We start from the raw sequence: 11842 nt of genomic DNA, 5'->3' as shown, positions 1-11842 counted from the left end.
CATGGCCATAGGTGAGGGTAGGAACGTAGACCGACCAGTAAATTGAGAGCTTTGCTTTTCGGCTCAGCTCTCTTTTCACCACAATGGACCGGCACAGCGCCCCCATTACTGTGGCAGCTGCACCGATCCGTCTGTCGATCTCCCGCTCCATTCTCCCCTCACTCGTGAACAAGACCCCGAGATACTTAAACTCCTCCACTTGAGGCAGGAACTCCCCTCCTACCTGAAGAGGACAAGCCACCCTTTTCCGGTCGAGAACCATGGCCTCGGACTTGGAGGAGCTGATCCTCATCCCAGCCACTTCACAGTCGGCTGCGAACCGCCCCAGCGCGTGCTGTAGGTCTTGGCTAGAGGGGGCCAGCAGGACCACGTCATCTGCAAAAAGAAGAGATGAAATCCTCTGGTCCCCAAACCAGACCCCCTCCGGCCCTTGGCTGCGCCTAGAAATCCTGTCCATAAAAGTTATGAACAGGACCGGCGACAAAGGGCAGTCCTGCCGGAGTCCATCATGCACCAGGAACAGGTCCGACTTAGTGCCGGCAATGCGGACCAAACTCCTGCTCCGCTCGTACAGGGACCGGATGGCCCCTAATAAAGGGCCCCCGATTCCATACTCCTGGAGCACCCCCCACAGGGCATCACGAGGGACACAGTCGAATGTCTTCTCCAGGTCCACAAAACACATGTGAACTGGTTGGGCAAACTCCCATGAACCCTCGAGTACCCTGTAGAGGGTATAGAGCTGGTCCAGTGTTCCACGGCCGGGACGAAAACCACACTGCTCCTCCTGAAACTGAGGTTCGACTATCGGCCGGACTCTCCTCTCCAATACCCTGGCGTAGGCCTTACCAGGGAGGCTGAGGAGTGTGATCCCCCTGTAGTTGAACACACCCTCCGGTCACCCTTCTTATAAAGGGGGACCACCACCCCAGTCTGCCAATCCAGAGGCACTGTCCCCGACCGCCATGCAATGTTGAAGAGGCGTGTCAACCATGACAGCCCTACAACATCCAGAGACTTGAGGTACTCAGGGCGGATCTCATCCACCCCCGAAGCCCTGCCACCGCGGAGCTTTTTAACCACCTCGGTGACTTCAGCCTGGGTTTTATTCTTTGTACCACTGCTTTAATGTGAAACCAACTGTCAGAAGTGGCAATAAATGCTTTATTTCTGCTCATCTAAGTCTTCTAAACATGGCAGCCATATTGGAAATAGACCTTGAGTGGTTCAGGGACCTCCGGCTTTCCAGTCCAAGTTCCAGCTTTAGTGAAGATTCTGATTTGTCTGACTTTAAATTTGGAAATTCCTATTTCTGAGAACAGTTTGAAAGCACCGTTGATCATTTCTTACTTTGTTGGTGAGCGGATATCTAAACTTGACATTTACTGCTCAGGTTTCTGCTCATTGAAGAGTTAATGAGCAGGAAGGTGATTAATGATTTAGATGAGTCTTAAAGTCATTATTATGTCATAACCTCATCTGCTGAAGGGATTTTTATTTGTTTAGTACTGGTGCTGAACGTGATTTAGAGCTACCAGCCACAGTAGAGGGAGCTTAGTTTCTTCCTGCTCAATGTCTGCTTCCTGTGCAGTCTGGATTTGAGGTATTTTACAGGTTTGAATAAGTAAAGAACATTTCTTGATTTTGCACATTATAACTTATTTAAAAAATGTTACCCATCAGTGTTTTGGTTATTGACTTACTGACTTGTGCACACCATGTTCACAAACTATGCTTTAAAGACTCTACGCTGAGCTGAGTGAAGGATACGTCCATCCCTCCAAGTCCAACAGATGGCCCCACACCACACTGGCAGCCAGTTTCAGAAAACGGTTTAGTTTCATGATTTGTGGAACCTGCAGATAATAAATTGGGTAATATCATGCTGGACTATGCCTCTGATGTTTCCTGGTCTCCTTCTCATGAGGATCCTGCTCCTAATGTTAAACTTTCCATGCTTCCTGCTGTTGATGTTGGTGGTGTGGGCCTCATCTGTTTCCAGGCTGTTTGAATTAATAAAAAGGTTCAGCTTTATGCCAGTAGTTCTATATGAGACCTATCCAGATCCATTTGTTTACTATAGCTATAAGATCTTACACCAGGGCCCCGTTTCAGGAAGTTCTGAGTAGAAACCCTGAGCAGACCTACTCCACACCACCATACCCAGGGTTTTTGGTTTCAGAACACGGGGTAACACTCGGGTTACTAAACTCTGAGTCAAAGTCATCTGGAGCTGAGCACTAGCGCAGGTAAATAAGAAGCCCTCGTCAATGGAAGACAGATAACCCAAATAACCATGGCAACAGGAGGAAATAAGCCTCGAAGTGCATATTTCTTGCTGATGGAATGAGAAATATTAATGACGGCATATGGAGAATATCAGCACTTATTTTAGAAGGAAAGCAAAAGTGTTGCTGCTGCAAAATAGTGAGAGTTAGTGTGACAGAGACCAAGTCAATGCAGCAAATCAAAATGAAATATTAAAACCCTGTTAAATCAGATCAGGTCCAGTTAGAAGCTATTGTTCTATTTATCCTTTAACTAATTAAATTACACAGCATTCACTGGATATATTCAACATGGACTCAAGATGAAAAGGAGTAGAAATGTTTCTGTCTCTAAAGGAAAACACGTGGACTCAGAAAGGAAGACCTAAAATACTACCTGTCAAAGGTTTTAGAACAGCTTTCTCATTTAACGGTTTGCTTTCTGTTTATGACTATTTGCATTGTTCATTGATTCTTACTGAAGGCATCAAACTGTAAAATAACTTTAAATATGTTTTATATCTTAGATTCCTTAAAGTAGCCGTCTTTTACTGTGATGACTGAAATGTTAACCTTTGACCTTCTTTCAATGAACCTCTGGGAAGTTCTTTCAAGACTCTTTAGAAACCATTCCAGGTGAGCACCTCATGAAGCTCATGGAGAGAATAACAAGAGAGCGAAGGGAGGCTGTTAGGAAGAACCTAAAATCTAAACATGTTGGTTCTGTTCTGCATCTAATGGTTTAACCCTAACCCTTTTAGTTTGGATCCAAAGTAATCTGAAAGTTCGAGAGGAGGAACTAATGCAGACCTTTGTTGAAGCTTCTCAGCAGGACAGGAAGCTCCTGTTGCTTGTTTGGAGCTGCTGACCTGGCAGGATTAATATGAATGTGTTGTAGATAACTGAAAGAATGCAGTCTGAAGCAAATATTTAGCTCCTTTATCATGTTGATCTGGGTTGGCAGCATCATTAATCACATTTTACTCTGAAAGAAATCCGTTTCTGAGACTGAAGTGTCACACTTTGCTGATTTCACGCCTGTTTTGTTGAAATGCTAACTGCTACATTTCAAAATCTCCACACCTTCTTTGTTTTCTTTGGTTTCTTCATCACTGATCTGAGAATCTCCTCCTCTTCCTTCTCCTCAGGTGTTTGAAGCAATGATATCTTGGATCAAATACGATAAACCAACTCGTCTGGAGTACATGCCCAAGCTTATGGAGCACGTCAGACTTCCTCTGCTGTCCAGAGATTACCTCGTAAAGGTGAAATGGACTTTCTACCATGATTCAGAACATGATCTGATCATATAAACAGCACCATGCTTTACTCAGTGTTATCCACCATCCTAATATTGGATGTGAATATATCTGCACTGCCTTTTACTTCAAAGTTTCCACTTTATTACTTATGCAGAAGAAATCCTGACGTTCCGTAGAAACTGTTGGTGGGATGATGGTTTATATCAGTGATTTACCAATTTATTTAAAGCCAGTGTGGGGAGACGGTGAAGCAGCTTCTGAGGTCCGATGCCCTGGTTGTTTGGTGAATAAAGATGAGGTTCTGCTCCTGGTTTACAGATTGTTGAGGAAGAAGCCTTAATAAAGAACAACAACACCTGCAAAGATTTTCTGATTGAAGCAATGAAGTATCACCTGCTGCCAGCGGACCAGCGGCACCTCATCAAGACAGACCGAACACGACCACGGACCCCTGTCAGCATCCCCAAGGTGCAGAACCAAGCCTCTTAGCCAGCTGGGCCTTCTTTTCAACATGTGTTCTGCAGAGTTTTTTTCTTTACTGCAAACAGTCCGAATCTCGGTTCTGTGCAGGTGATGATTGTGGTGGGGGGTCAGGCCCCTAAAGCCATCCGCAGCGTGGAGTGTTACGACTTCCAGGAAGATCGGTGGTACCAGGTTGCGGATCTGCCTTCCAGGCGGTGCCGAGCAGGTCAGTTTGGGTTGGAGGAGCAACCGGTGCTTCCTGTAAGATGTGTGCAGTGCTGGTCCGATGTTTACGTCCACATCGATGTCAAACTGATTTTGAGCTTTTAATGATGAATCTTGGTTCTGGAAGATCCAACTGTGTCCAAGTTTCAATCATCTAGCTGCTGATTGAAGAACCAGGACATGGTTTATTATTCTACAAACTTTGTTTATTGCACTCATATCGCTGGCAGCAAAAAACCCCTCCACAGCATGACACTGCCTCCACCATGTTTGGTACAGTGTTTTTTCATTTGAACGTCTCACCTTTTCTCCTGTAAATATACATTTGTTGTCATTGTGACCAAACGGCTGAACCTTTGTCTCATCTGACCATCAACCTTTCCTCAGAAGACATTTGGCTTGTCCATGTGGTCAGCTGCAGTCTCAGACGTCTGCTTTGGATCAGAGCCATTGCATGTTCATGATAAACGGACCCAACTGGGCTCCGTGGCCTTTGGTTCCAGTAACTTCCAGTTTCCTGGGTTGCTCCTAAGCATCCTAACCAATTTCCTGTAATGTGAGGGGGGGTAGTTTGGGTCAGATGGTTGATACTTTGACACATTTAAGTGTTTCAAAGAGTCAATGATCGCAAACACACTAAAAACTGGGTTTGGTATGGAGTATCCAGCTAGAGTGAATGCTACCAAATGTACGTCGTATGTATACTTCTGAGCCTTCACATATAATTTTGATCCTGTGTGGAAATCCGCTGTTTTTAAAAGCATTATTAAAATCTCTGCGTGCATCTAAACTGTGACTGGACACAAAATGAACCAAGAATCTGGTCCCAAGTATCTAAAACTGGAGCGTTGAACAGATTGTCCTGTCTGCCTCCGTGGTCTCCAGGTGTGGTTTCCATGGCAGGCCAAGTGTTCGCGGTGGGCGGGTTCAACAGTTCGCTGCGGGAGCGGACCGTAGACGTGTACGACGGAGCCAGGGACCAGTGGAGCGCGGCGTCAAGCATGCAGGAGAGACGCAGCACGCTGGGAGCTGCGGTGGTGGGGGACCTCCTGTATGCTGTCGGAGGCTTTAATGGAAGTATAGGTACATGTGATCCACACACGTAGTGTATCCAGAACCGCTCAACGTATCTCAGGAGGTTCTGAGAAAAACAAACTGCCCAACCAGAACCTTCTGATAAATAGTTACTCATTGATTGATTGATTTGTTTCTCTCAGTGTCTCGCTGCTCATTTCTAACAGAGGGATAACAACACATCATCTTAAAGGGTCCATTAATGAGATGAACACCAGCGAACTATTCAGCCTATTTATAGTTTCAATGTAAAATAAATAACTGTTAAAGGTTTAACAGCTTTATTTAAAACTGTATTTACAGTTAAGGACAAATTATTGACCCATTTCTAAACTATTCATTATTAATCATAAATGATTCATATTTGCCTCAATTATAAAACAATTTCAGAAAAACTAAGAGGACCAGTACAATTCAGCTTCTTAAGGACGGACCTTTTTATTAAAGCAAAACCCAGTAAAAGCTGCTGCTTTTTCTTCAGCTGTCTACCTGCCACCCCAGAAACAGCTGCAGGCAGAACTGACCTGTGACCCTGAACCTGAATATCAAAGCCAGGCTGCATCTGGAGTTCTGTTTCCATGCGGTCAACCAGAATCGGGCTCATTTTCTGGAGCAGTGGAGAGCTTTCTGATTTGTTCCTGGGATCACTGACGTGGTGTTGCTTTTACTTGTTTCCCAATAAAATAGTGTGAATAAATTGTTGCAGAAACAAAATCATCTTCTTCTCCTCCTCGTTCTTCTCCTTCTGCCCTCCCCCCAGGAGTCACCTGCCTCCATCTCAAGTTCCTCTTTCCAGTGTGTCCACCATGTCTTATCAGAACATGTCCTCTCTAACTTTATCTCCAAACTGCCCAACCTCAGCTGTTCCTCTGATCTGTCCATTCTGGCCACTTCCGATGAAAATTGCAGACGTCACCGTCTCCACCCTGAGGGACTTCTGTCGGCCCAAATAAGAAGAACTTTCTATGTCTGGAGAACATTTTCAGGAGTCAGTGATGAGAAACTGCTAGTTCCTGCCTCAACCAGCTGCATGTGTCTCCTCCAGGTCTGTCCACCGTTGAGGTTTACAGTTATAAAAGCAACGAGTGGATCTACGTCGCCTCCATGAACACCCGCCGCAGCAGTGTGGGTGTGGGCGTGGTCGACGGTAAGAACTGAGGGAAACTTAAACGAAGATCTGAAATCTTAACATGGCTTATTTGAAGGTGTGTGTGTGTGTGTGTGTGTGTGTGTAGGTAAGTTGTATGCAGTAGGAGGTTATGATGGTGCTTCACGCCAGTGTCTCAGCACTGTGGAAGAATACGACCCAGTCTCTGATCAGTGGTGCTACGTGGCTGATATGAGCACACGGAGAAGTGGAGCAGGTACACACACACACACACACACACACACACACACAGGAAGTTGCTTTTCGTGAAGCTGTGTGAGTTTAAAAGCAGCTTCTTACAGATGTAATCGGGGGTTCTGCTCAGCTGGTTCAGGAAAGCTTTGTTCAGTCCAGAACTTTGGTTTTAACAACTATTAATGTGAAACAACAGCACCTCCCAATGGACAAAGCATGAAACAGCACCATGCTGGAGAGATCCTAAATAACAGCCTGTTATCATTTTAAAAATGATTATAATGAAATAATGTTTGAATTTACGGAGCTGGAGTCATAATAAATGAACTAACTGAGCAGCAAATGAATAGAAGCGGTTTGCAGTTATTCATGTTGAAAATGTTCTGTGTTTTTCTGCAGGTGTGGGTGTCCTGGGCGGCCTGCTCTATGCAGCAGGAGGACATGATGGACCTCTGGTGAGGAAGAGCGTTGAGGTGTACGACCCACTGAGCAACGCGTGGAGGCTGGTCAGCGACATGAACATGTGCCGAAGAAACGCAGGTAAGATGATGACCACACACCCCGGTGTCAGATAGGATGGAGAACATCTGTGAACATCACTTTTTGAGTCAGATTCTTTGTTGGTTCAGGTCTGGACTTTGACTAGGGCATTCTAACACCTGAATGTGCTTTGATCTAAATCATCTATTGTACCTTTAGCAGTATGTTCAGGGTGGTTCTCCTGCTGGAAGGTGAACCTCCACCCGGGTCTCAGGTCTTCTGCTAGCTTCTAACAGGTTTTCCTCCAGGATTTAACTCCATTCATCTTGTCATGAACTCTGACCAGCTTCCCTGACCCTGCTGAAGGAAAGCATCCCCACAGCATGTTTCACCATGGTGGCGAGGTGTTTCAGAGTGATGTGCAGGGTTAACTTTCTTCCTCACAAATGGTTTGGCATGCAAGCCAGATGATTTAGTTTGGTTTCCTCTGATCAGAGGAGTCTTCTCCATGTTTCATGACAAATTACAAACAGGACTTCTGGCCTTCTTCTTGCTGTTCGTCCATAAAGGTTAGATTTGTGGAGCACACTAATAATAGTTGTTCTGTGGACAGATCCTCCAACCTGAGTTGTGGGTTTCTGCAGCTCCTTCAGAGTTACCATGGATGCTGGCCTTGCCCAGTCAGTTTTGGTGAACATCCGTGTCTTGGTAGGTCTGCAGGTGGTCCATCCTCTCTCCATGTTCAGATGATAGATTGAACAGAACTCTGGGAGATGTTCAAAGCTTGGAATATTGTTGTTGAACCCCCTCGCTTTAAACTGAACCAGAACTTTGTCCCTGACCTGTCTGCTGTGGTCTTTGGTCTTCATGATGCTGGTTGTTCTCTCTGAGAAACAGAACATCTGCAGTTAGACTCAGCTGAACTGCGGTTACTGGTTAGGTGACCTCTGCTTGGACTGGACCTTATTTAGGTATCAGAGTAAAGATGGTCTGAATTCTACACTTTGCAGATATTTATTTGTTCCAAACTGTGTTTAATGTCTTCCCACCTCACATCGATGCCCTACTTACTGTTGGTCTGTAAAAATAAATCCCAATAAAATATAGTTTAGTTCCTGGTTGTAACTTGAGAAAATGAGGAAAGTTCTAGATCCTTTTACAGGTCAGTGAAGGTCAGTCAACATCTCGGTTGGTGTTGATAGATTTAAATGGATTTGTGATCAACATCCCAGAATTCCAGCCTGTTTTAGGTCATAAATAAATGATCTGTTTCTAGATTGTTAGAAATAATCCATCAGTGACATGCGTCATACTAAGGTTTAGGTTTTAATCACAAGTGATGCTTTATGAATCCTGCAGGTGTTTGTGCCATAAACGGGCTGCTGTATGTGATCGGAGGAGATGATGGTTCCTGTAACCTCTCGTCTGTGGAGTTTTATAATCCAGTTACTGACAAATGGAGCCTCATTCCCACCAACATGAGCAACGGGCGCAGTTATGCCGGTACGTCAATATTCTGGTGTCTAAAAGGAAACTGGAATGAAAGACTGAACTAACTGGACCTTTTCTCCCCTTTGTGTCCAAATTATTGCCTCCTTTGCAGGAGTTGCGGTGATCGATAAGCCGTTATGACCCGGGTCCTCCCACGGCGTCAGTAGAATCCGATTCCCAGAAATCCAAACTGACGTCTGAAGCGAACCAGCGGGACAATAATCCCTGAATATGACCAGAGCTCATGAGTCCACACAGAGCCTCCATGTCTGTTCACACACTGGCTGCTGCTCTGAACCGTTATGTAAGGACACGGGACCGGGGGTTCAGAAGAACCCGTCTGAGGTTTTCAAACACCAGCAGCTGGATCAGCTGTCAGGGTGACGTTGCACAGAAAAAACGCACTAAACCGAGACAGTAGGACAGTGGTTCTGTTCATCTGTGTTCTGTTTTGGACCTTTGTAACTGATTAGCAGACTTTACGAACTGCCAGGAAAACTGTCTGACGGTAATAATCTGGAGCATTTTGTTCCTGAAAAGAGAAACTTTTAGAGATTTTCTCATCCTTCATGGTGACGATTTGCTCCGCTTGGCTGTAGAACTCAGAAAGAATCTGTTTGATTGGTTCAGCTGTTGGACTCTATGAAACCAGGTGGTTCTGGTGACAGATTTGCCTCAGCTGCCAGCAGTATTAGTCCTCAACCCAAACGCCTGGATCCCAGAAAGCTGCAATATAAAGATTGTAAAAAGCTTATGCAAAAAAGTATATTTAGTATTTTTGAAAGATGATTTTTTTAAAATTTAGAATCATTTTGGCTTCAGACCAGCTGTTGGGGCTTCGACTCCTGTGAAAACACTACTGATGTTCTGGTTTTGTGCACTGAACACTAAATCCAGTTGTCTTTTCCAACACGCCAACAAGCTGCTTCTCCTCCTGGTTTAACGGCCAATAAAGTTCTGAGGATGTGTGAGATGTACCAGACGCAGAGATCAGGTGTGAGACGTTCAGCTCTGGGTAACGAGCTGAAATGTCCCTTTTTGGATGCACTGTAAAAATCAAATGTAACGGTATCATGTCCAGGTCAGAACGTTTGATTCTTCTCCATCCAAGCCGCTCCGCTCCGACCCGTCACAGTCGCAGTCTAGATCACATCGCTGTAATTCAGATCATCTGGGTGTGTTTCAGATGTCGGTGCCACTGCTTTCAGGAGATAATGTTTACTAGACTGGATTTTACTATATTTATAAAAAGCACAAAAGTTTTAATGCAGCTTTATTGTTTTATGTCGTCTGACTGAACATTTCGACTCATTCTGGTTGGTTCTGATGGTGTTGGTATCACTGTACCTTCCAGAACACTGGCACCGGTCTTCTTCAGGTGGAAATGTCTGGAAGTAGAGAAGTAAGAGTCCAGCACCACACCTGGTAGAAAGGAGGACCTGATGACCCGGTTCTCCACTGACCTGCTGAACTGTGACCCTGGGTTGAACAGTTTGAGGTTGAGCATTAGTGGAAAGACGCTTCAAATAAAACGGGAAATATGCCGTTTACAGCAATATCCCAATAATTTCCAACTCCACGGAGATCAGTAACAGTTTGATGAATATTAGTTAAAACCTGGAAAAACTTGTAAAGATGTTTCAAATGAATTTATGATAAAACACTAAATGGACTATGAAGTATATGATGTGATTGTTAAAGTGACCAGATGAACGTTTTTCTCACTGCAGTTGTTATATTTTTAATATAAATGATGAACATGTAAACAAATGTTTGATATCTGTTTTACATCCTTCCTCCTCGGTTAGTTTTTATGACCGTTGCTCCAAATAAAAATCAAAGAGTAAATGAGAAACAGGGTAATGGAACAATCACTTAGAAATGATCTCATTTATTCAATATATCATGAAATATTATTGTTAAAGCACTGCAAGTACTTCTAAATAGTACTAAATAACTGATTATTAAAAAATGTGTAAAATATATATTTATGTCTTCAAACGTTTGGTGTTTCAGGGTTAAATGCTAAGTTCAATGAATTGTTTGGAGTATCGACTTCTTCCTCAAAAACTCACGTTTATTTAGTTTTTAATCTGCCAGAAAAACGTCAAAATAAAGAGATTTAAGTCACGCAAACCGCTTAGCTGGTGGGTGTGGTCTTTATCAAGTCTAATTAGCCTGATTAGCAGCGGCTGCACTTTGAACTTTCAACCAACCAGGAGTGACAAGATGAGGACTGATGAGCCTTTAAGCAGGTGCTGTGATTAGTTTCACATAGACGTTGTTCACATAGACGTTGTTCACATAGACGTTGTTCACATAGACGTTGTTCACATAGACGTTCTGAGGGTCAAGGTCCTGAACTGGCAAATTAGCAGCAACACAAATGTTTAATTATTGAATCTTTAAAAGCGTAATATTAAGTATTCTGTCATAAAAACATGTTGACAGAATTTAGTTTGATCAGAAAATAAACTTGTTTTCTGCATTTCCAGCGACACGTTTTACTGATGGTGGATAAATCGTAACTTAGGAGCAAAAAGCGACAAAAAGTCTCTTCATAGCAGGAATGTACAGAGTGGGGGGACGGAGGGGCCCGGAGCACCTGCCCCTTTTGGTCAAAAGATTTATTTACTAATTTAAGCCCTTCTCGGACACCTAATTAAAACACATACTAAAGCAATTGAATATGTTATTTTGTAAGAGAGATGACCTCTAACCTTTAGCCCCCTGTGCCACTCGCGCAGTGAGACAGAACCAGACTGTGGAGCCCAGAATGTCGCTTCGCGTCCAGATTCTAGGACAGTTAGTCAAAAAAACCGTTGAGTAAATTGATCAGATTAAAGCTCTGAGCGGGAGGAAACGCTGTGAAAAAACTTTCACTGAGCAGTATTACTATAATATTGGTAGAAAATCTACTTTGAGGAGATGTGATGATGAGATGCATTGGTGCTGCAATTTATATATATTTAACCTTTTTAGGGGCCAATGAAAATACAGTTATCTATCGGTCAGCTGTTTTAGAGGTTACAATGAAGTAAATGGCCTCTCTAACAAATCATTTAAGTAGATTATATCACATTTCTGTCAAAATTTGTCTCAACTAATAATGTGGGTTTTTATGTTTCAATTTAACATGATTTTATAAAATGCTATTCTTTTTTAAGAAGTTATGACTCATTTCTGTGAACTTGATTAGATACTAGTGTGTGAATTTTAAATAGTACACCTAAAAATAT

General features: G+C 43.5%; 1 protein-coding gene across 4 annotated transcripts in view; it reads left to right on the top strand.

Annotated features, from left to right (window-relative positions):
* The window catches only part of klhl3 (kelch-like family member 3), a 21935-nt gene extending 11347 nt beyond the window's left edge, over window positions 1-10588 (top strand). For 2 of the 4 annotated variants that reach the window (XM_047353879.1, XM_047353881.1), the window contains exons 7-15: window positions 3416-3532; window positions 3848-3997; window positions 4100-4217; window positions 5102-5299; window positions 6336-6437; window positions 6526-6654; window positions 7032-7172; window positions 8472-8615; window positions 9958-10588. In XM_047353879.1, the coding sequence (XP_047209835.1) occupies window positions 3416-3532; window positions 3848-3997; window positions 4100-4217; window positions 5102-5299; window positions 6336-6437; window positions 6526-6654; window positions 7032-7172; window positions 8472-8615; window positions 9958-10001 (1143 nt within the window). In that variant the 3' untranslated portion in view covers window positions 10002-10588. Of the gene's footprint in view, window positions 1-3415; window positions 3533-3847; window positions 3998-4099; window positions 4218-5101; window positions 5300-6335; window positions 6438-6525; window positions 6655-7031; window positions 7173-8471; window positions 8616-8715 lie in introns of all 4 variants that reach the window. The other 2 variants (XM_047353880.1, XM_047353882.1) reach the window with 2 other exon arrangements.
* Window positions 10589-11842: the final 1254 nt, after the last annotated feature.

The sequence above is a fragment of the Girardinichthys multiradiatus genome, chromosome 23 (genome assembly GCF_021462225.1).
Source record: "Girardinichthys multiradiatus isolate DD_20200921_A chromosome 23, DD_fGirMul_XY1, whole genome shotgun sequence".
NCBI classification, from domain to species: domain Eukaryota; kingdom Metazoa; phylum Chordata; class Actinopteri; order Cyprinodontiformes; family Goodeidae; genus Girardinichthys; species Girardinichthys multiradiatus.
The sequence above is the reverse complement of the archived record's forward strand: the minus strand, read 5'-3'. Positions and strand labels throughout refer to the sequence as shown.